General features: G+C 37.3%; 1 protein-coding gene and 1 long non-coding RNA gene across 2 annotated transcripts in view; both read right to left on the bottom strand.

Moving 5' to 3' along the window:
* Positions 1 to 705: 705 nt before the first annotated feature.
* Positions 706 to 2235, bottom strand: LOC127841747 (uncharacterized). Its single transcript, XR_008031311.1, has 2 exons — positions 1863 to 2235; positions 706 to 1717 (listed from the first exon to the last, which is right to left on the bottom strand). It is a non-coding gene; the product is annotated as an uncharacterized LOC127841747 (long non-coding RNA).
* Positions 2236 to 8990: 6755 nt separating this feature from the next.
* Positions 8991 to 23879, bottom strand: part of LOC127841516 (kinesin-like protein KIF27) — a 70624-nt gene continuing 55735 nt past the window's right edge. The window contains 12 exon segments of the mRNA XM_052370397.1: positions 8991 to 10036; positions 10306 to 10538; positions 11558 to 11648; positions 12163 to 12266; positions 13558 to 13697; positions 13699 to 13770; positions 16289 to 16426; positions 17162 to 17273; positions 17633 to 17850; positions 18716 to 18820; positions 21735 to 21831; positions 23530 to 23681. Of these exon segments, the coding sequence (XP_052226357.1) occupies positions 9999 to 10036; positions 10306 to 10538; positions 11558 to 11648; positions 12163 to 12266; positions 13558 to 13697; positions 13699 to 13770; positions 16289 to 16426; positions 17162 to 17273; positions 17633 to 17850; positions 18716 to 18820; positions 21735 to 21831; positions 23530 to 23681 (1500 nt within the window). The 3' untranslated portion in view covers positions 8991 to 9998.

Here is a 23879-nt window from a genome sequence, read left to right as displayed (position 1 = left end):
TTATTCATAAAAAATGAAGATGGATAGCAACAGTGAGGCAGACGACATAGAGATGCGACAAAAACTTTTCAGCACTGTTGTTGTATCACACTTCTTGGCAAAAATCTCCAAGTACAAGAACACTTTGAGGAAAATTGGTGTACATGTTGGTGACCTTGAGAATAGACTGAGTGCCAATGTTCCCACCAGTCAGTCCTTTGATGAAAACATGGAGATGGTACTCAATGTGTATTCTGCATCACCCAGCAAGTATAATGCCTTCTGGCGGGTGGGAAATACACTCAGCTCTGCACACCTGTTCCACTGGATCTACAGGCTGGTTCAGAAGACCAAAGCTACTAGAATCCTCCACCACCTGGAGGGAGTCTCACATGAGAGCATCCAGGGTTTGTCTACAAAACTTGTATCAATTTGAATGCCTATATTGAAGGTTAAGGATACTGATTTTAGATTGTTGAAAGCTCACTGCTTAGAGTACTGATTGATTTAACCAAGCGATATACAACAATTACATTAGACTGTTCAATGCTAAGACTAACAATTTGGATACAAGTTATAGTTCCTTAACATACCATGATATGATAGTTGTTTATAGTCAATTTGCATATCGGATACTCTGGAATATATAATAAAAGCTGCGCCATGAGCGCATGATACGCCCGTCGTTCGCCAATGAAGTAGTAAGGTAATAAATAACCCTTTGAATCATTTTTTTACTTCAGTTTATTTGTATTTGAATACATGGTTTATTTTATAAGTACATGAGCATGGAAATCACGAAATTTTGACGAACAAAGTCCCATAACTCTGGAACGACAATTCAGAATTCCGTCAAAAACGAAAGGGGATCAGGGTTTATCAATATTAAGATTGTGTTGAAATTTGAAAAAAATCCATCGAAGGATATTTGAGCTACAGTAGGACATTCAATGAAATCAAGAAATTTTGACGAACAAAGTCCCATAACTCTGGAACGACAATTCAGAATTCCGTCAAAAACGAAAGGGGATCAGGGTTTATCAATATTAAGATTGTGTTAAAATTTGAAGAAAATCTGTCAAAGGATATTTGACGTAGCGTACGACATTAACAGACGGACGGACGGACGGACGGACGGACAGACGGACGCGGGGTATACCATAATACGTCCCGTCATAGACGGGCGTATAAAAAATCCATCGGGGGATATTTGAGCTACGGTAGGATACATGAACAACAATAACATTTAAGGTCACAGTGACCTTGACCTTAGAATGAATGACCTTGAAATGACCAGTGGTCATCTAAGTGTGCTTGCAAACCTTCATGTCAAGTTTGAAGACTCTATGTCCAAGCATACCAAAGTTATAACAATTTTAACATTTTAACATTTAAGGTCACAGTGACCTTGTGTGACCTTGACCTTAGAATGAATGACCTTGAAATGACCAGTGGTCATCTAAGTGTGCTTGCAAACCTTCATGTCAAGTTTGAAGACTCTATGTCCAAGCATACCAAAGTTATAACAATTTTAACATTTTAACATTTAAGGTCACAGTGACCTTGACCTTCAAATGAATGACATTGAAATGACCAGTGGTCATCTTCTAGTACTGGCCAATCTTTATTTCAAGTTTGAAGACTCTAGGTACAAGCATACCAAAGTTATAACATGAAATAAGAACTTTAACATTTTTACATTCAAGGTCACAGTGACCTTGACCTTCAAATGAATGACCTTGAAATGTCCAGGGGTTACTTACTAGTTCTGGCCAACCTTCATGTCAAGTTTCAAGACTCTAGGTCCAAGCATACCAAAGTTATAACAACTTTAACATTTTTACATTCAAGGTCACAGTGACCTTGACCTTCAAATGAATGACCTTGAAATGTCCAGTGGTTACTTACTAGTTCTGGCCAACCTTCATGTCAAGTTTCAAGACTCTAGGTCCAAGCATACCAAAGTTATAACAACTTTAACATTTTTATATAGCTACAGTAGGACATTCAATGAAATCACGAAATTTTGACGAACAAAGTCCCATAACTCTGGAACGACAATTCAGAATTCCGTCAAAAACGAAAGGGGATCAGGGTTTATCAATATTAAGATTGTGTTAAAATTTGAAGAAAATCTGTCAAAGGATATTTGACGTAGCGTACGACATTAACAGACATACGGACGGACAGACGGACGGACGGACAGACGGACGCGGGGTATACCATAATACGTCCCGTCATAGACGGGCGTATAAAAATACGCCACATACTTGGAATCAGCTCCTAGTTAAATAATTACAAGTTACTCAAATATTTCTCATTCAGTTTTGTTTAAAAATTAATTTAAAAAAAAAGCAATTAAAACAAATAATTTGTCCATACAGAAGTGCTCCAAGAGGTTTGCAAGGAGATAGTGACAGCCTATGAATATCAGCTATTCATGCTGGCAGGCCAGGGAGAGATAATCCTGCTGGCCCAGCATGTGGTTTTGTGCATGCTCACCCACCTCAACTCACAGGACGCACACTTCAGCCCTGGAGATCTCATACAGGCCCTCCTAGAGGCATGTCTTAGAATTGTTCGTACAAACTCATAGCAAAGTGTTTTAGACTCCACCCATTTATATACTGTAAAGTCATACATTGTGTTGGTTACATGTAAAACACAATTAAGTTTAGAAATGAACTGTACTCAATGGTTTGACAAAAGAGCAAATAACATGTTCAAATACTTTTTGGCAGAATTTATTTTATTTGATATAAATATTTGGGTAAAGTCTGACTATCAATTTATGAACTTAAAAAGTATAAAAATATGACTCCAAGAAATGTTGATTGCTATACCACATGGGTAAGGTTTTCATAACATACCAGAATAATAAACCATAATTATTAAAGAATAAGAAGTTCAAATATTAAATTCATATTTAAATTATTTTCATTAACATTTGTCTGTAATCAACGCAAACAAAGGATTGTTGCATCTACACATTTATGTAACAACAATATAAGCACACAAATTGTATGCTGCAGGTCAAGCCTCAAAACAGAAGGAGAAATAAGACCCTTCTTCATACACGACCTTCAGTGTGGGCCGGGAAGCAGGTCTGTCTGCGATGGCACCTTTCGCAAGTTCTGAAACAGCCTGGGTTACGAATTCCTACATCAGACACTGGAAGTATGACACGAGGTGATGTTGATCAGAAATGTTTAAATATTGAACAGAGATCAAGGGTGATGGATAGGATATCTGGGAACATGGAACAGAAAAGTGGGGACATGGAACAGAAATATGGGAATAATGAACAGGCCTCTGGGAATATGAGGCAGAAATCTAGGGATATGGAGCAGATATATAGGGATTTGGAACAGAAAAGTGGGGACATGGAACAGAAATATGGGAATATTGAACAGGCCTCTGGGAATATGAGGCAGAAATCTAAGGATATGGAGCAGATATATAGGGATTTGGAACAGAAAAGTGGGGATATGGAGCAGAAATCTAGGGATATGGAACAGATACTTGGGGATATGAAACAGGCATCTGACGATGTTGAAGAAATAAGTAGTGGTGCCAAACAGGTTCCTATGGTACAGGAGAAAAAATCTGGGGATATGGAGCAGATGTCTGGGGGTGTAGAGCAGTTGTCTTGGCATATAAAGCAGATATCTGGGAATATAGAACAGATGGAGCATAAATCTGAGCACATTGGACAAGTAACAACGAGAAATGCAGAAGGCACAAAATCACATGTGAAGGCCAAGGCTGAAGCACAAAATGATGACCACAAGGATCATGTAAATAGTGAATGTGACGAAAGTAGAAATTACCATTCACACTCTCATAATGTTTTAAATGGTCTCATTGGAAATTCGAGACATGACGTTTCCAGAAATACTGTACAAAACACATTTTTTCCACAACAGGATGAAGTTGACTCAGAAAATAAAATAATCGGAAACAATCAAGGCTTAGTCATCAATGAGATACAAGAAATTGACAAGAAAATATCAAGAACTTTGAGCATTATTGACATGGACTTTAAAAAGGGGGTGATGAAAATTACAAGTATTAATGTGCCGAGAAGTGAAATAAGCCCAACAGATAACTCTGTAGCAACTGAAGTAACTGTATCACAATCCATTGCATTTGAAAGTAATCTGGTGGAAGAAACAACCCAATCAAGCGGTATATCTCAAAGTGATGATCTTGTTGCAAGATGTTCAACTAAACATGAACATGAATCTGTTACATGTTTTAACAAATGGACTGAAAACCGTACTTGTAATTCAAATAATACAGGCAAATACAATGGAAGTACGTTACATGTTACAAAACAAAGAAACTCTGCATTCATGTTTTATGGGTGTTTCACACAATATGGTGCTAAATGCAGGCCAAATGTGTATGGTTATAGAGGTCCTCTGCACATCTGGATGGAGGACACAAGAAATTACTCTCTGATTCACAATGATTTTGTAACTCTAGCCAAGCAGGATCAGCAACAAATTCCCTTCCAAGAGAATAATTTTCACCAGCAATATGTGCCCAAAACAGCCTGCCAACACAACTCCAGCTCATGATAATGAAGAGAGAAAACTGTAACACCAACAAGATTGTGTGGAAGCAAAAATTATCTAAAAATAAATAAGAACAACATGCCTATGAGTAAAACAATCATGTACATGTATTCTGAAATTATGACAGTCATATGTAAGATTTATGAACATGGATCAGAATGTCATTTTTATTTGTATAGCTATATTTTTTTTATATTGGCATCGTTCTTAACTTCTGTGTTATTTTTACATATTGCTCACATTAAAAATAAGTAAACATCAAGTATGAGAACGTTAAAACTTTCATTACAGATTGATTGGTTTGCAATTGTTACTTAGTAATATTTTGCAACATTTTTGTTAAGAAACATAGCATATTCACATCTGCACTTACACTTGTATTTAGCGAAACAAAAAGTGTTGGCACAAGATGTTTGAACAATTGCTAATTATTATTATTTGAATATTCACATCTTTTCAGTCACGTTCTTGTTGTCATGGGACCATTATTGTAGTTAGCAGGATTGCGTTTTCTGCAGAATAATTATTCTTGTCTTTGTATAAAGGCATAATTCTGATGCTGCTTTAATTCTTCGTTTATTCTTTTTCTATCATTCCAAGTTTTATAATCACATTTACCAAAATTCAATAACCCATTTATTGAGTTCTTGCTCCAAAGATGACCATATCTGATGTATAGTATTTAGTATTGATACTATATAAACGTATGATTACAAGATTTTGAGAATGATAGCCTTAATGATAATCTGTTGAATAAACATAGTCATTGATGTATCTTTTATTGATTGATTTTAAATTAATGTTTATTTGAACTGAATAAAACTTATGCCAGTTCAATAACTCCCTGTGTATGATCAAAATCAGAAAAGCCATGGAAACTATACACAGCTGCATATCAAGTTTGTATCTACATATCTTACTAAATGTCAAAAGAAGTTATTATTAAATAATATAACTTTTGACAAACGCGTAAGTTTTGTTTCTACATTTTATTATGCATACTCAATATCAGTTTATCTTGGTCAATAACACAATACTCAGATCCATTATTGTATTGGCAGGGAAAAGGCTACACAATTTAAAATTAAAACAAAACACAACAGTTATTTATCTCAACTAAAAATAAATACTAGTAGTGCTGCCATACAAATAAGAGAACGATAAAAAAAGCCAGAAGCTCATAAGAAGAAATAGAGAATATTCATACAGCAAAACTAGAGATTGTCACAATGTAGAATAAACGCCCCCACTGCAACTGCCTTTCTTTCTAAGTAGCAAATTGACACAAAAAGTTACCTTGGTGTGGCCATTTTTGACGACATTGGAAAAGTTTACTATTTTTGTGAGTGGAAGACAATTTAACCATACATTGTTATCTTATTACCAAATAAAGCAGTGTTGTTCAAGAGAAAAGTGTTGTGAGTTATTTTGATATTTAAGTCTTTAAAAATCATATTACCCCTTTGTGTAGTAGCCAGTTTTGACCATAGGGGCATGTTATTAACAAATTGTGTTTAAAAACACAACAATACGTAACATACCATACAATAAGCTTCTGTGCCTTGCAATTTCAGAGGAAGATTTTTATGCCCCCCTTCCAAGAAGAGGGGGTATATTGTTTTGCACATGTCGGTCCGTCCATATGTCCGTCCACCAGATGGTTTCCGGATGATAACTCAAGAACGCTAATGCCTAGGATCATGAAACTTCATAGGTACATTGATCATGACTCGCAGATGACCCCTATTTACTTTCAGGTCACTAGGTCTAAGGTCAAGGTCACAGTGACTTGACATAGTAAAATGGTTTCCGGATGATAACTCAAGAAAGCTTACGCCTAGGATCATGAAACTTCATAGGTACATCGATCATGATTCGCAGATTACCCCTAATGATTTTCAAGTCACTAGGTCAAAGGTCAAGGTCACAGTGCCAAAAAACATATTCACACAATGGCTGCCACTACAATTGACAGCCCATATGGGGGGCATGCATGTTTTACAAACAGCCCTTGTTGTGAACATAAATCTTAATAAGCTTGTTACCTCCAGGCATTACCCATGTTTACTGCATGATGTAACATAATGTGTAAAGGACTTATATATGATATTAAATATCAAATATAAAACCTATGAACATTTTAATATCAAAGCAGTAATTTGGGATATTGTTTATATTAAATACATGTCATAATTTGAACAAGAAACCCTCAGAGACGGGGGATGCTCCCCAAAGTTTTTTTTGTCACAATATTGCAGTATATATTCAGATAAAAGGAAACATCTTGAGGGCACAGTAGTTGGGGGAACAAGAATTTTTTAATAAAAAATTTATTTCAGAGGGCCATAACTCTGTGAAAAATCATCTGACCAGAACCCGCTGATAATATGCACATCTCTTGGTAGTGAAGCTTCCCATAAAGTTTTATTGAATTCCGGTCATTAGTTGCTGAGAAATAGCCCGGACAAAAAGTGCACGAACGGACACACACACGGAAGCGGGGACTATATGCTCCCCCCAAAATAAATTTTTTGGGTAGCATAAAAAGAGGAAACAACTTTTGTAATTGCAAAACTTTAAATACTACAGAAAAATGGCTACAACTTTGAATGTTGTAAGAGTATGAAATTTTTGGAGAATGCTTGATGGAACAAAGGCTGCAAATTTAAATGTTATATATTAAAGGTTTTGCCAAACGCCTGCACACAAATTACTGCCAGACAGGTGTCCATGGTGATACCAGTATTCCGCCTTTCAACATTTCATGTATACCCCCTTATATTTCATAGTTAATTCTAGTAAATTGCTTTAATGAAACGTTTTTTCCCCAAAGGATGCACAGCATTGCCAGTATCACACCCCTGCGTTGATGAATTCATGAGTTTCTGAAGCAGATGCAAGAAGTAGCTAACTTTAAAGAATGTCATACTAAGTAAAATAAGCCACACTTCCTGGCAGCAGTGTATGCAACAGCGTAGAACCGTTCAAGCAACTTAGAGGTCAATAATCCACAGACCACGTTGTCAATAAAAAGTAATAGTATTCCTGTCTAAACAAGGGTTGTTTGTAAAACATGCATGCCCCCCATATGGACTGTCCGTTGTAGTGGCAGCCATTGTGTGAATACGATTTTTGTCACTGTGACCTTGACCTTTGACCTAGTGACCTGAAAATCAATAGGGGTCATCTGCGGGTCATGATCAATGTACCTATGAAGTGTCATGATCCTAGGCAAAAGCGTTCTTGAGTTATCATCCGAAAATCATTTTACTATTTCGGGTCACCGTGACCTTGACCTTTGACCTTGTGACCTCAAAATCAATAGGGGTCATCTGCAAGTCATGATCAATCTACCTATGAAGTTTCATGATCCTAGGCGTATGCGTTCTTGAGTTATCATCCGAAAACCATTTTACTATTTCGGGTCACTGTGACCTTGACCTTTGTCCTAGTGACCTCAAAATCAATAGGGGTCATCTTCAAGTCATGATCAATCTACCCATGAAGTTTCATGATCCTAGGCGTATGCGTTCTTGAGTTATCATCCGGAAACCATTTTACTATTTCGGGTCACCGTGACCTTGACCTTTGACCTAGTGACCTCAAAATCAATAGGGGTCATCGGCAAGTCATGATCAATCTACCCATGAAGTTTCATGATCCTAGACATTAGCGTTCTTGAGTTATCATTCAAAAACCATTTTACTATTTCAGGTCACTGTGACCTTGACCTTTGACCTAGTGACCTCAAAATCAATAGGGGTCATCTGCGAGTCATGATCAATGTACCTATGAAGTTTCATGATCCTAGGCCCAAGCGTTCTTGAGTTATCGTCTGACAACCACCTGGTGGACGGACCGACAGACAGACCGACCGACAGACAGACATGAGCAAAGCAATATACCCCCTCTTCTTCGAAGGGGGGCATAAAAATTATACAGTGGAGATTATAGGCAACAAACAGGCTTCTGAATAGAATTTGAGATAATGTACCTCATGAATCTCATATACTCGTTAAAATATATTAATCAGATTTAACACTAATTATTCAGCAGAATTGAACACATTTCTTAATGAAGTTTTACAGAATGGTTGCAAATATACAATATCATACAACAACAACAAACATGTGATACATGAATTCTGTGAGCACTTAATGGTTGATAATTCTAAGCACGTTTTATTATGTTAGTACCCGGTAACCAAACTTATGCACGTTTAAAATTGCATTAAAATGTATGTTATATATCTATATAACCCATTTGCCCCAGTATGTATTTATAATTCCCCACAACAACAGGTGAAACATGCGCAGTCAAAACATCCTGACCTCCATTGTTAAAATGTGAATCTGCACTTCAATATTTAACAGGGATGAGATTCAGAACACTGCAATAAACACATTTATGAATTACATTTCATTTACCGATACTTCAGAAACTTTCAATAATTAAATTACAGCTTGCATACAATAGCCACAAATTTCTGGTAGCATATCACAAAATCTCCAAAGGCTTACTAATTAAATTTTGTAGACTGCACTGTTAGGTTAAAAAACACTGAATAGAAAACTAAAAATACATTAACAGAAACATTCACAGCTAATGCAAAGTTAACATATCAAGACTGTCTCCATAGGAAGACAAGAGCTGTCTCCATAGGAAGACATATGCCCCCAAAAACGCTTTTTTGAAACCTAAATGCAGATTTTGAAACCTAAACACGGACCCTAAGTTCAAGGTCAAGGTCACAGGGGTCAAAATTTGTGTGCGTATGGAAAGGCCTTGTCCATATGCACATGCATACCAAATATGAAGGTTACATCTGAAGCGACATAGAAGTTATGAGCATTTTTCTAAACCTAAACCCAAAAGTGTGACAGACAGACAGATGGACAGACAGACAAAAATGCGATCACTATATGCCCACCTTTGGGGAATAATAATTTAGCATTAAACAGAGTACAATAAAGTTGCAGTATGATTTTTTGTTAAATTATATATTTTGCTGTAAAACTCTTCGAACAGAAGACTTTTTGAGGATCACTATTTATAAACAAACAAAATGAAGAAGACAATTCAAGACAACTAAACTGTTGCACTTTCCAGAATCATTAACACTCTTCCAGCAACATCAAATACTTTAACTACATTTCCTTCCACACGAAAAACCTACAAAAAACAAGATCCAGCCTCACTCACTGATATGTTTGGTATATGTGTCACAAAAAGGGCATCACATTGATACTATCACAAGTATTATAACTAACCTACACTCTAGCCACACAACTGACTATATATGGTAGGACGGTAACTGCCACACTATAGTGCTTTTATGCCAGGACAGTAAAACTGGCAAAGGCTCTGAGAAAACTGTCCACACAATATTCTGAGTCACACAATGGCAAAACATGGCTAATAAAAGACAGCATGGCCATTTCAACTCCATGGGTTCTTGCCACCAGGATCTAAGGAATCTGGAAAGAAGACACAGACCATTGTGGATCAAGAACTTTATGTGCACATGTTCAACAGCTACTATTTTTTTTTAATCAATAGTTTGGTACTTGTAGAGCTTTATACCAACGTTTAAATAGAGAAGCATCAAAACATGTTGACATAACTTTGTTTGCACTAGACCATTGCATCCTGTAAAAAACATGAATTCATCTGTTGGAAAATGAAAACAATTGTTACACAGGCCTTGCAGGATTACTGGATTGTCGTATACTTGCAACAAACTAACCATGAGGAGACTGGTTATCTGCTTGACTTTCTTTCAAGTTAGACCGTCTGAGTTTGATTTCCTCCTCGGACATGAGCCGTAGGTCCTTCCTGGATATTTTTACTGGGGTAATATTTGTTGAGACATGGTGTCCAGGCTTCCCAGAGCTGGGTCTGGTCCCATCCTCTCTTAGACGGTCTATACGCACACCATCACCCTGCAGTCTGTCAGCAGAGGACCTGTGCTCACGAGATCTACAAAACATAATTAAATGCAGTTCAATCAAATGTGCACTACGGACAAGTACCTAGCTGTTTTGTTCAGTCTAGGTATATTGTATTGTTCAAACAAATTGAATTTTGATCTTGACTCGAGCACCAAGTTGCTTTAGACAGATGACGTCAGCTTAAAATTGACAATTAATTTTAAGATTGTGCCACTCTGGAATTGCGTTCAACACATTGTTCATACTTTATGATACACTATGGGATGGCACCTACCAGTAATTTTCTGTTAAACTACATGTACCTACAAATTAAGTTGCCTGATTGACGCACTGATTTTTATAAAATAACTGACAAAAAAAGTTAGTTATGTCAGTAAAACTACCAGTTTTTTCAATGCATGTTTTATGTTAGAATAAAAGTACTTCTTTAAATGTATGGATGCGATACAGTATATACATGTATAACTATGTTTTATTATATCATATTTTGTCCATATAATAATGTTTAAGTATATCATATGTGATTATATCATATATTATTATATCACTAACCCCACATAACACTTGCTTCACTGATATCATTCCCCCATGACAAATATTTTTGTTCACACATGGGAGATTTACAACATTAATTACTTCAAGGTTGTTTACTGCCAACACTTGCTACTTTGTCAGCTTTATCAAGGTAACTTGTTCTATACCTCAGGACATTTTCAATATAAAAACACACACCTTTTTTCAGGTGTCTGATTATTTACCTTTTCCGTCCTAAGGTACTCCCCCAGTACAATATATGTGACAATAAATAGGAGTTTAATATGCAAAAGTAACATATTTCTAAAACATGTTACTAGTATAGCTAATTTATATTTGATTAACATAAAAATAGCATCATCATAGCAAAGTGACATTATTTTGACAAGAAATGAAAATTACAATTATTTTTTTTTTTACTTAAAATGAAAATTACAATGAAGCTTTACATGATTGAGATTACATGTGCCCATCTATTGTACCCAGTTTTTGCTGCCTAAATCAGATGCCTACCTGGCAGAATGTGCGTCTCGTACAGCTGGGTTGGTCTGGCTTTCCCCAACATCACCCGCATTGCTCTGCATGGAAGCTCGCAGATCCATTTCTAGAATTTTTTAAAACCAACAGTTTACCATAAAGAGTTTTTGGCAAAGGCCACAGATTTAGCATCTTTTCACAAACAGTGTTCTACATTTTAGACCTGGTAACTGCTGGTCCTCCAGTGATGACATTTTTATTATGCACTTGAAATAATCATCTACACTGTTGCTAGAGAGTCAAAAACGTAAAAGGAAACAGAACAAGAGGTTTGTCAGAAACACAATTCCCCCTATTGCGCCACTTTGAAGCCATATATTTGACCTTGAAGGATGACCTTGACCTTTCACCACTCAAAATGTGCAGCTCCATGAGATACACATGCATGCCAAATATCAAGTTGCTATCTTCAATATTGCAAAAGTTATGGGCAATGTTAAAGATTTCGGACGAACAGACTGACTGACGGACAGACAGAGTGACGGACTAAAGGACAGTTCAACTGCTATATGCCACCCTACCGGGGTCATAAAATGTCGCCTTGAGACTAGAGTGTAACCTTTACCTTGTTTGCTACTTACCTTGCGCTGGTATGGTCCCACTTGAGACATATTCCCTTAGCCTCTTCTTCAGTTCTCGACTTGTTTTCTTGTAATAGTATAAATCTTTTTCTAACTGCGACACTCTGAAAGAAAATTAGTTCCATAACTCTTAGACAATATAAAATTTCATGGTCATATCATGCATACTTTTTGAGTTCTTACAATATTTAGATATTTTCCATTTTCAGTAAGATATGAGCTCACGATATAAACAAAAGGTTGTGCAAACGTCTCATCTTGCCTTTCATTACAATACAGAATGTTATTATATCTTCAGTACTTTGCAGGATCGAAATTTTTAACAAACCAACACAAAGACAGATATGATGGACAAATGTACCATCTGGTTACAGTAAAATCAGTAGGGGACCAATTACCAGACTTACAAAGATTTAATTTCTTTCAGAAGATTAACCCCAGACTAACAGAAATAAGAATGTGTTTCTAAGGATCATGATCTGAGTGGAAAACAAGATGTGTTTGTGAAACACAATGTCCCCCTATATGATGTTTGACCTTGTAGGATGACCTTGACCTTGACCCTTCACCACTCAAAATGTGCAGCTCTATGAGATACACACGCATTTCAAATATAAAATTGCTAGCTTCAATATTGCAGAAGTGACATTACATGAGCAATTTTGACCCATATATTTGACCTTGAAGGATGACCTTGACCTTGACCTTTTACCACTAAAAATGTGCAGCTCCATGAGATACACATGCATGCCAAATATCAAGTTGCTATCTTCAATATTGCAAAAGTATTCATAAAATTAGCGATTTGGGCCACATATATTTGACCTCTGACCTTGAAGGATGACCTTGACCTTTCACCACTAAAAATGTGCAGCTCCATGAGATACACATGCATGCCAAATATCAAGTTGCTATCTTCAATATTGCAAAAGTACTCATAAAATGAGCGATTTTGGCCACATATATTTGACATCTGACCTTGAAGGATGACCTTGACCTTTCACCACTCAAATTGTGCTGCTTCATGAGATGCACATGCATCCCAAATATCAAGTTGCTATCTTGAATATTAAAAATACTGCAAAAGTGTACATTAAATGAGTGGTTTTGACCCATATGTTTGACCTTTGACCTTGAAGGATGACCTTGACCTTGACCTTTCACCACTCAAAATGTGCAGCTCCTATGAGATACATATGCATGCCAAATATCAAGTTCCTATCTTCAATATTGCAAAAGTTATTGCAAATGTTAAAGTTGGCGCAAACCAACCAACAGACCAACAGACCAACAGACCAACAGACCAACAGACAGGGCAAAAACAATATGTCCCCCACTACTATAGTGGGGGATATAAAAACAACGAAGTGTATTATGCAATATTATGGTTCTCACTTGTGTTCCAATGCAGGATCAAACCCATTAAGGAGAGCTGCACCATTACTGTTGTTATGGTTACCATTCTCCATGAGTTGGTGCATGAGCACCTGAATCTTCTGCTCGTATTCTTTCTGCTGAGACATCAGGCGTCGATCTAATCTCCATGGCTGACCTCTGCAAGGACCCTTCAAGGTCACGTATAATTCGTTCTTGTTCATCAATTTTCACCTACAATTTACAACACTGGAATAATTTATACAAACTAGATAATCTAATTTCAGTGTATTTTATTCCTTTACTACATACACTGGTAAAATATTTAAGTTCAAATAACAAACTGAATCAACATTCAACTTTTAGCTACATTTATATATCCACCGTGCAATTTTACTCGTTTCATGTATTGTAATTGTAACAAACATTTTTCTTGGAGATATGTTAAAGTATTTGTAACAAATAGATAATTTAGCAATTTGAGTGTGATTTCATAAACATGAAAAGCTGTCCATTAATGAACAACAAAATTGTAAGTCTTTGAATAAACAACTAAATTTAAAATTCAAATCAGATACGTATTTTTTGATAAACGAATAGTAACGAACTTGATGTGCACAATTAAGCTTTAAAGGGGCCTTTTCACTGATTTTGGCATGTATTGAAGTTTGTAATTAAATGCGTTTTATTGATAAATGTTAACATTGGATCTAAAAATCTCCAGTAAAAAAAATACAATAATACAATTAAAGAACGAAAAAAAAGTAACCCTCAACAGAGCTCGAACCACTGACCCCTGGAGCCATAGAGCAAAAGTCTACCGCTCTATCCACTAGACCATCCGCTCATATACCATGTGAGATGTATTTTTAACTTTATATAAGCAATCCCCGTATTATCAAAAAATACAACAACAACAACAGAAGTCTCCAAATTATTTAATCGTTTCCCGTTGCAACGCTTTATAATTTCAGGTTTTAAAATCGTCAAAGGATGCACAAAGTGGATATTTTAGAGCATGGTAAATGTTCAGTATTACTGTTTCCTCACAAATATCATAACTTCAAGGAAAATTTGCGAATCTGAAACAATTTTTTTCAGTCCTTCTATAATAGATTTTTTACTGGGTGGCAACCTGGGAGGGTGCAGGAAGAGTGTCCCCTTTCTAATGTCTTTTTAATTGTGCACTTTTCCAAAGAAAATGATTATGCTTAAAACACTTATTTTGTGATACAAATTTAACGAATATGAAAAGTAAAACAGAACCTTTTTGAAGTCTAAAGCTTTAATCATTGTGTGAAATTCAGGGAAAGTGTACTGTGGGCCCTATCATGAGAGAGAAATTTGAAGTAGGCCCATTAATAACAAAAAAAATGCGTACTGAACATCCAGCCTGAGTACGGGCCTGCTCTGACTGCAAACCAACAACACTACATGGCCCCTTGCAGTGTCTTACCTCCATCTCTAACTGCAAACCAACAACACTACATGGCCCCTTGCAGTGTCCTACCTCCATCTCTAACTGCAAACCAACAACACTACATGGCCCCTTGCAGTGTCCTACCTCCATCTCTAACTGCAAACCAACAACACTACATGGCCCCTTGCAGTGTCTTACCTCCATCTCTAACTGCAAACCAACAACACTACATGGCCCCTTGCAGTGTCTTACCTCCATCTCTAACTGCAAACCAACAACACTACATGGCCCCTTGCAGTGTCCTACCTCCATCTCTAACTGCAAACCAACAACACTACATGGCCCCTTGCAGTGTCTTACCTCCATCTCTAACTGCAAACCAACAACACTACATGGCCCCTTGCAGTGTCTTACCTCCATCTCTAACTGCAAACCAACAACACTACATGGCCCCTTGCAGTGTCTTACCTCCATCTCTAACTGCAAACCAACAACACTACATGGCCCCTTGCAGTGTCCTACCTCCATCTTTAACTGCAAACCAACAACACTACATGGCCCCTTGCAGTGTCTTACCTCCATCTCTAACTGCAAACCAACAACACTACATGGCCCCTTGCAGTGTCCTACCTCCATCTCTAACTGCAAACCAACAACACTACATGGCCCCTTGCAGTGTCCTACCTCCATCTCTAACTGCAAACCAACAACACTACATGGCCCCTTGCAGTGTCCTACCTCCATCTCTAACTGCAAACCAACAACACTACATGACCCCTTGCAGTGTCTTACCTCCATCTCTAACTGCAAACCAACAACACTACATGGCCCCTTGCAGTGTCTTACCTCCATCTCTAACTGCAAACCAACAACACTACATGGCCCCTTGCAGTGTCCTACCTCCATCTCTAACTGCAAACCAACAACACTACATGGCCCCTTGCAGTGTCTTACCTCCATCTCTAACTGCAAACCAACAACACTACATGGCCCCTTGCAGTGTCTTACCTCCATCTCTAACTGCAAACCAACAACACTACATGGCCCCTTGCAGTGTCTTACCTCCATCTCTAACTGCAAACCAACAACACTACATGGCCCCTTGCAGTGTCCTACCTCCATCTCTAACTGCAAACCAACAACACTACATGACCCCTTGCAGTGTCCTACCTCCATCTCTAACTGCAAACCAACAACACTACATGGCCCCTTGCAGTGTCTTACCTCCATCTCTAACTGCAAACCAACAACACTACATGGCCCCTTGCAGTGTCTTACCTCCATCTCTAACTGCAAACCAACAACACTACATTGCCCCTTGCAGTGTCTTACCTCCATCTCTGAGGTGTGCAGACTGATCCTGCGCTCCTGCTCCCTCAGACCAACCACCTTATCAAAGTACCGTGACAACAGCGACCTCATGTCCTCCACTGACAGAGAGTTTAGACGGTTCACAAAGTTGTCCTCACTCTGCAGGGAATAGCAGAAAATTGTTTCAATGCAAAATCTCTTCAAAATAATCTGTCAATTAAACCTGGAACTAAAAGCTAAACCAAATCCTAATAACCTAAGCACCTGGGTGTAAAAACTCAAAAATCTTGGAAATTAAAATCCCTTAAAGATTACAGAATACAAATGTAACTGTTCAATATCACAAATATTGGGTATTAAGTTACACTTAAAAACGACCTCAATGAAGTTTTTGTACAATGTCATCAAAAGAACATTTGTTTGCAATAATTTCCAAATCTAACACTGGTTGATGACAGATGACCTTACAATTAAAAATATTGAAAAAAATAGCCATTAAAAATACCTGCTTGCGCCTGGGTGGCATTTTTTAAAAGATTTTTTTCTAATTTGAAGATATCTGGTAGAGGGTCATATATTTAACATTGTGTGAAATTATTTTGATATCAATACAATCATTTCTGACAAGATTTGTAAGCTCCCCATTTGTTTCAGCTTTTAGTTGCATGAAAACCACAGTTTTTAAATATTCAAAGCATCTGAAAGTTTTTGTTAAAAGAACATTTTAGGAACATTTCTACTAAGTTTGGTTAAACTCATACCTATATATTTATCTGATTGGATGGTAATGGCAGAGGACGACAACAAACAACAGTGACAGACGATTGCATTACAAAACTTGAAGAACAAATTATGATTGTGCACTATCCGCTTTCATCTACATGTCTACTGTACCTGTGCCAGGGCCATGGAGTGTCGCACCTCTAGCTGTCTGGTGCGTATGTTGTCAGACCGGTACTCTATAGCAGCATCCAGGGCCTCTATACCTTCATCTAACTCTAGAACTCTGTACATGCGCAAGAATGGCTCAGTTAGGAAATAATGTAATTCATGTTTTTAAGTTTTGTTTCCTTGTCACACAAAACCTCAAAAGCATCCAGCATTTGAAACTTATTTAAATATTACAAAAATATTTTACTCATTAAATATTAAAATTAAACCTTTATTGTCAATTTGTTTGTAGATGTATTAATCAGGATTTTTTTTAATCTGAAGATTTTCTCATGAATAAGTTGACCTGATACAATTTTAAATCTTATTTACTTATCAAGCATAAAAATAGCAAGATTCATGCACACATGTACATGTACTAATATATTACTGATATAGCGTACAAAGACACCATGTCAGCAGAAGACAACAGACCTCCTCTCCTCTGAAGCAGACAGCAGACTTCCACCATGCAGCTTGTCATCCAGCATGGAGCGTTGCTTGTTGAGCTTGTCTCGGGTCTGCCTCAACTTCTCGATGTCTTCTTTCACCGTGTCTGCCCTATGACTGTCCTGATTGGTCGCCAACTCACGTGATTTCTCCTCCAACTTTCGCTCCACCATGTCTATCTTTGTGGACACTGACAGCAAACTCTGTTCAACATTCAGTTTTGTCATCAGTTAACATTATAGACATGGCCGCCATGTTTTCTCATAGACCAAAACCATTTTAAAAATCAACTAAGATATCATTAGTATAAATTTTCTATCCAAGTTTTATTATGATTGGACAATAATTTGACTTTCAGAGTGTTAACAAGGTTATACTATAGCCATTTAAGAAAAAATGCCCTGGACCCTGGTGGCCATGTTTTTCAACAGACCAGAACCATTTTGAACTCACCAAAAATATCATTACAACAAATGTTTTTACCAAGTTTCATGCAGATTGAAAAAATAAAAGTTGCTTCAACAAGTGGGACAAACAGTCTAACAAAGTGGCCCCTAGTATTTTAACAAGGCAAATGTTGACGACAGACCATGCATGACGGACAAGAAGCCATTACAAACTTCCCCTTACGGCCATGTTTTTCAACAGACTGGAACCATTTCCATCTCATCCAAGATATCATTAAAACAAGTTTTTTTTAATTTTTCATTAAGATTAGACTGATGTGGCCTCTAGAGTATTAACAAGGTTTTACTATAGCCATTTCAAGAAAAATGCCCTGCCCCCAGGCGGTCATGTTTTTCAACCAACCAGAACCATTTTTTAACTCATCCAAGATATCATTGGGACAAATATTCTTATCAGGTTTTATGAAGATTGGACAATAAATGTGGCATCTAGTGTGTTAACAAGAAAAATGTTGACAATGCACGAAGGGCAACTTACAAAAGGCGATCACAAAAGGTAACCATGAGCACCTTGTGTTCAGGTGAGCTAAAAACAGCTCAATTGATTATTTAATAAAACTAAAGCAACAAAACATGCTTGTCACTTCACTGTATTTCTTACCTTGTTAACAACCTGACTAGACCGAAGCTTTTTCATCTCAAGTTCACTGCGTTCAGACATTAAGGCTTCTTTTCTAGCAATCATTTCCTCGCGTTTACGCAATTCCTTATGAGAAAAGAAGAAACGTTAAGGATTTTGATCATTTGTAAAATCATGTCATTCCTTGCGGTTAAAAATATTAATATTTATAGAAAAACAAATAACCTTATTTAACTAAAAGTATACTGGTATGTAATTTTCTATTTGTGAATCCATCAACAACTGATGCTAAAAGAACCTAAATATGTTAATACTGAAACTCATATACTGCATATCTGTTATATTGCGGTTAGTGGGATCCACAAATTGCAATGTATCTGGATTTAACCCTTCCCATGCTGGGAAATTTTTCGTCTGCTAAAATGTCGTCTGCTGAATTTCTAAAATCAGCATTTTCTTCGATTTTTTTCAAAGAATATTATCAGAATAGCAAACAGTTTGGATCCTGATGAGACGCCACGTTCTGTGGCATCTCATCTGGATCAAAACTGTTTGCAAAGGCCTTCAAAATTCGGTTCCCACACTGAAAGGGTTAAATATAACTTTTCAGGTCATTCATTCATGTATATGCATGGATCAACATAGTTTGGAAATTTCAAAACAAGCTATATACCTACCTAATTATATTATGGGCTGTATTGGTACTTTGCATTATCAGATATATATGCACATTAGAAAAGCAGTATGTATATAGTTATTGATACGGTAAGGTTCATATGCATGTATTTGCAAATGACATTACAACATAGCAATAAATGCACTGAGAACTCAAATAATATTGCAGTGGTGTGGATTAGACCCCATCATCCGTGCCATATTGGAGTTACAGAATATAACATAAAACATTATTCCATGTAAGTATGTTCAAATGAGTAACAATTAAATATGTAATCAGAAAAGGACCGCAAAGTTTATTGTTCATGAAAGATGACAAAATCTAGCCACAAATAAACAGTCCTAGTGTATTTCATGTAAATCCTTTGTACTGATGAAAAGCCTGAACAAATTAAAACAATGAACAATATCACATCATTCTTCCTCGTAAATACCACGGGCTTTAATATTCGAATTCTGAATAAACACTTAGTAGCACATGGGAGACAATTAACTATAAGATCTTAACTTTTGGATAAAAAATCGTTTTTTTTTTTAAATGTGGTCATAAATGCCTGTATCTAACACTCAAAGGTTGTAAAGATAGGTCAGTATTGACCTTTGACATTTACAGTTATTTTATATAGCCTTTATGTGGGGACTGAGTATTTGACAACCTGAGCGCTGATTGGCTGATATGATTACCAAGAAGAAAGTGAATGACAGCTGGCATCATATCAATTCAAAGCAAATTCAATAGAGAATGTTGTAAAATGTGACACAAAAATAACCTTTGATCTTTGGCAACTGGGGTTATTGTTGGTGGCAATACATAAGCATGAATGTGATGCACAATTCAGGCAAACAATCAAGACCAAACTGGATTTATGTATTTCTGATAACACAGATAACAAGAAACCGTCGGAGACGGGTGATGTTCCCCAAATTTTTTTTGTCACAATATTGCACTATATGTTCAGATAAAAGGAAATGTCTTGAGGGCACAGTAGTAGGGTGACAAGAATATTTTTATATAAAATTTCAAAGGGCCATAACTCTGTGAAAAATCATCCGACCTGATAATATGCACATCTCCTCTTGGTAATGAAGCTTCCCATAAAGTTTCATTGAATTCCGGTCATTAGTTGCTGAGAAATAGCCTGGACAAGAATTGCACTATATGTACAGTTAATGGAAAATTTCAAAGGGTCATAACTCTGTGAAAATTCATCCGACCAGAACCCGCTGCTCCTCTTGGTAGTGAAGCTTCCCATAAAGTTTCATTGAATTCCGGTCATTAGTTGCTGAGAAATAGCCCGGACAAGAATTGCACTATATGTACAGTTAATGGAAAATTTCAAAGGGTCATAACTCTGTGAAAAATCATCAGACCAGAACCCGCTGATAAAATCCACATCTCCTCTTGGTAGTGAAGCTTCCCATAAAGTTTCATTGAATTCCGGTCATTAGTTGCTGAGAAATAGCCCGGACAAGAATTGCACTATATGTACAGTTAATGGAAAATTTCAAAGGGCCATAAATCTGTAAAAAATCATCCGACAAGAACCCGCTGATAATATGCACATCTCCTCTTGGTAGTGAAGCTTCCCATAAAGTTTCATTGAATTCCGGTCATTAGTTGCTGAGAAATAGCCCGGACAAGAATTGCACTATATGTACAGTTAATGGAAAATTTCAAAGGGCCATAACTCTGTGAAAAATCATCCGACCAGAACCCGCTGATAATATGCACATCTCCTCTTGGTAGTGAAGCTTCCCATACAGTTTCATTGAATTCCGGTCATTAGTTGCTGAGAAATAGCCCGGACAAGAATTGCACTTTATGTACAGTTAATGGAAAATTTCAAAGGGCCATAAGTCTGTGAAAATTCATCCGACCAGAACCCGCTGCTCCTCTTGGTAGTGAAGCTTCCCATAAAGTTTCATTGAATTCCGGTCATTTGTTGCTGAGAAATAGCCCGGACAAAAATTGTGCACGGACGGACACACGGACGGACGGACAGACGAAGCGGCGACTATATGCTCCCCCCAAAATTTTTTGGGGGAGCATAATATAAGTAGATGGCGATATGACAGAAGTGCAGTGTATTAATTTTAGCTAAATAGCACCAACATTTTTGAAATTCAAAAAAACAATATTGAGTCCATTTCTTGGAATGAAAAAGTATAAGACTTCTAATAAAAGATCTAAAAGATACTTACCAGATTCAAAAGTAGGGATGGAATCTAGGACCTCCTTGTGAAGTGGATGACAACATATCCATTATGCAACTGTTACTTTGTATATTTTTCAATTGGGTGCCCATATTATTTGTTAACAGACATAGATTTTTAAGTGTAAGAAATTTCTGATAAAATCATGTACCTCATGTAGTGCCTCGACCTCTTGTCTCTGTTTGACCATCTTATCAATTTCCCCATCCAGCCAGCGCTTCTTCTCCTCCACAACATCATGATCCTCACTGAAACACACAGGTACATGCAGTGTAACAGAATCATCATAAGCTACCTTACCAGATTGCAGGTACATGCAGTGTAACAGAATCATCATAAGCTACCTTACCAGATTGCAGGTACATGCAGTGTAACAGAATCATCATAAGCTACCATACCAGATTGCAGGCACATGCAGTGTAACAGAATCATCATAAGCAACCTTACCAGATTGCAGGTACATGCAGTGTAACAGAATCATCATAAGCTACCTTATCAGATTGCAGGTACATGCAGTGTAACAGAATCATCATAAGCTACCTTACCAGATTGCAGGTACATGCAGTGTAACAGAATCAACATGAGCTACCTTACCAGATTGCAGGTACATGCAGTGTAACAGAATCAACATGAGCTACCTTACCAGATTGCAGGTACATGCAGTGTAACAGAATCAACATGAGCTACCTAACCAGATTGCAGGTACATGCAGTGTAACAGAATCAACATGAGCTACCTTACCAGATTGCAGGTACATGCAGTGTAACAGAATCAACATTAGATACCTTACCAGATTGCAGGTACATGCAGTGTAATAGAATCAACGTGAGCTTCCTGATCAGATTGCAGGTACATGCAGTGTAACAGAATCAACATTAGCTACCTTACCAGATTGCAGGTACATGCAGTGTAACAGAATCAACATGAGCTACCTTATCAGATTGCAGGCACATGCAGTGTAACAGAATCAACATGAGCTACCTTACCAGATTGCAGGCACATGCAGTGTAACAGAATCAACATGAGCTACCTTATCAGATTGCAGGCACATGCAGTGTAACAGAATCAACACCAGCTACCTAACCCGATTGCAGGAATGCAGTGTAACATAATCAACATGAGCTACCTTATCAGATTGCAGGTACATGCAGCGTAACAGAATCAACATGAGCTACCTTGCTAGATTGCAGGTATATGCAGTGTAACAGAATCAACATGAGCTACCTTGCTAGATTGCAGGTACATGCAGTGTTACAGAATCAACATGAGCTACCTTGCTAGATTGCAGGTATATGCAGTGTAATACAATCAACATGAGCTACCTTACCAGATTGCAGGTACATGCAGTGTAATAGAATCAACATGAGCTACCTTATCAGATTGCAGGCACATGCAGTGTAACAGAATCAAAACAAGCTACCTAACCAGATTGCAGGTACATGCAGTGTAACAGAATCAACATGTGCTACCTTACCAGATTGCAGGTACATGAAGTGTAACAGAATCAACATGAGCTACCTTACCCGATTGCAGGTACATGCAGTGTAATAGAATCAACATGAGCTACCTCATCAGATTGCAGGCACATGCAGTGTAACAGAATCAACATTAGCTACCTTACCCGATTGGAGGTACATGCAGTGTAATAGAATCAACATGAGCTACCTTATCAGATTGCAGGCACATGCAATGTAACAGAATCAACACCAGCTACCTAACCCGATTGCAGGTACATGCAGTGTAACAGAATCAACATGAGCTACCTTACCAGATTGCATATGAAATGGAATGTCTCTATCTAGAAGTTTCACAGATGGCTTTTTAAACATCAATTAAAGTCTCACAGACCGTTTTGTGCATAGGTATTTTTGCAAGTACATTTCACTTATGTTAATATTTCCTGTATGATACATGTTTCTATGGTGTCTCCAGTCTAGGTCACCCACCCATTGATTGGAGGCAAGGAGCCTGCACTTCCGTTGCGAAGGCGTCGCTTAGCAGAGGCAATCTCCTCATTCTTGCGTCTCAACAACTTCTGCTGCTGCTCATTCTTGATCTCCAGCTCACTGATCCTCTGCTGCTCCTTCTGGTTCTCGCGCTACAACACCCAACATTGCGTTCTATAAAACACAACCTATCCAGTAACTTAAATCTGTTTTAGTTGAAGAGGCAATATTTCTTTCATTAATATATGTTACATCTGTATAAAAAAAACAACAATTTGTGTTCTTTTTCTTTCTTCTTCTTTTTTTATAATATAATTCTTCATAAACCAGTAGATGTACATTTCATTTTA

Source organism: Dreissena polymorpha, chromosome 1 (genome assembly GCF_020536995.1).
Source record: "Dreissena polymorpha isolate Duluth1 chromosome 1, UMN_Dpol_1.0, whole genome shotgun sequence".
Taxonomy (NCBI): Eukaryota; Metazoa; Mollusca; class Bivalvia; order Myida; family Dreissenidae; genus Dreissena; species Dreissena polymorpha.
This window is presented reverse-complemented; position numbering and strand designations above follow the sequence as displayed.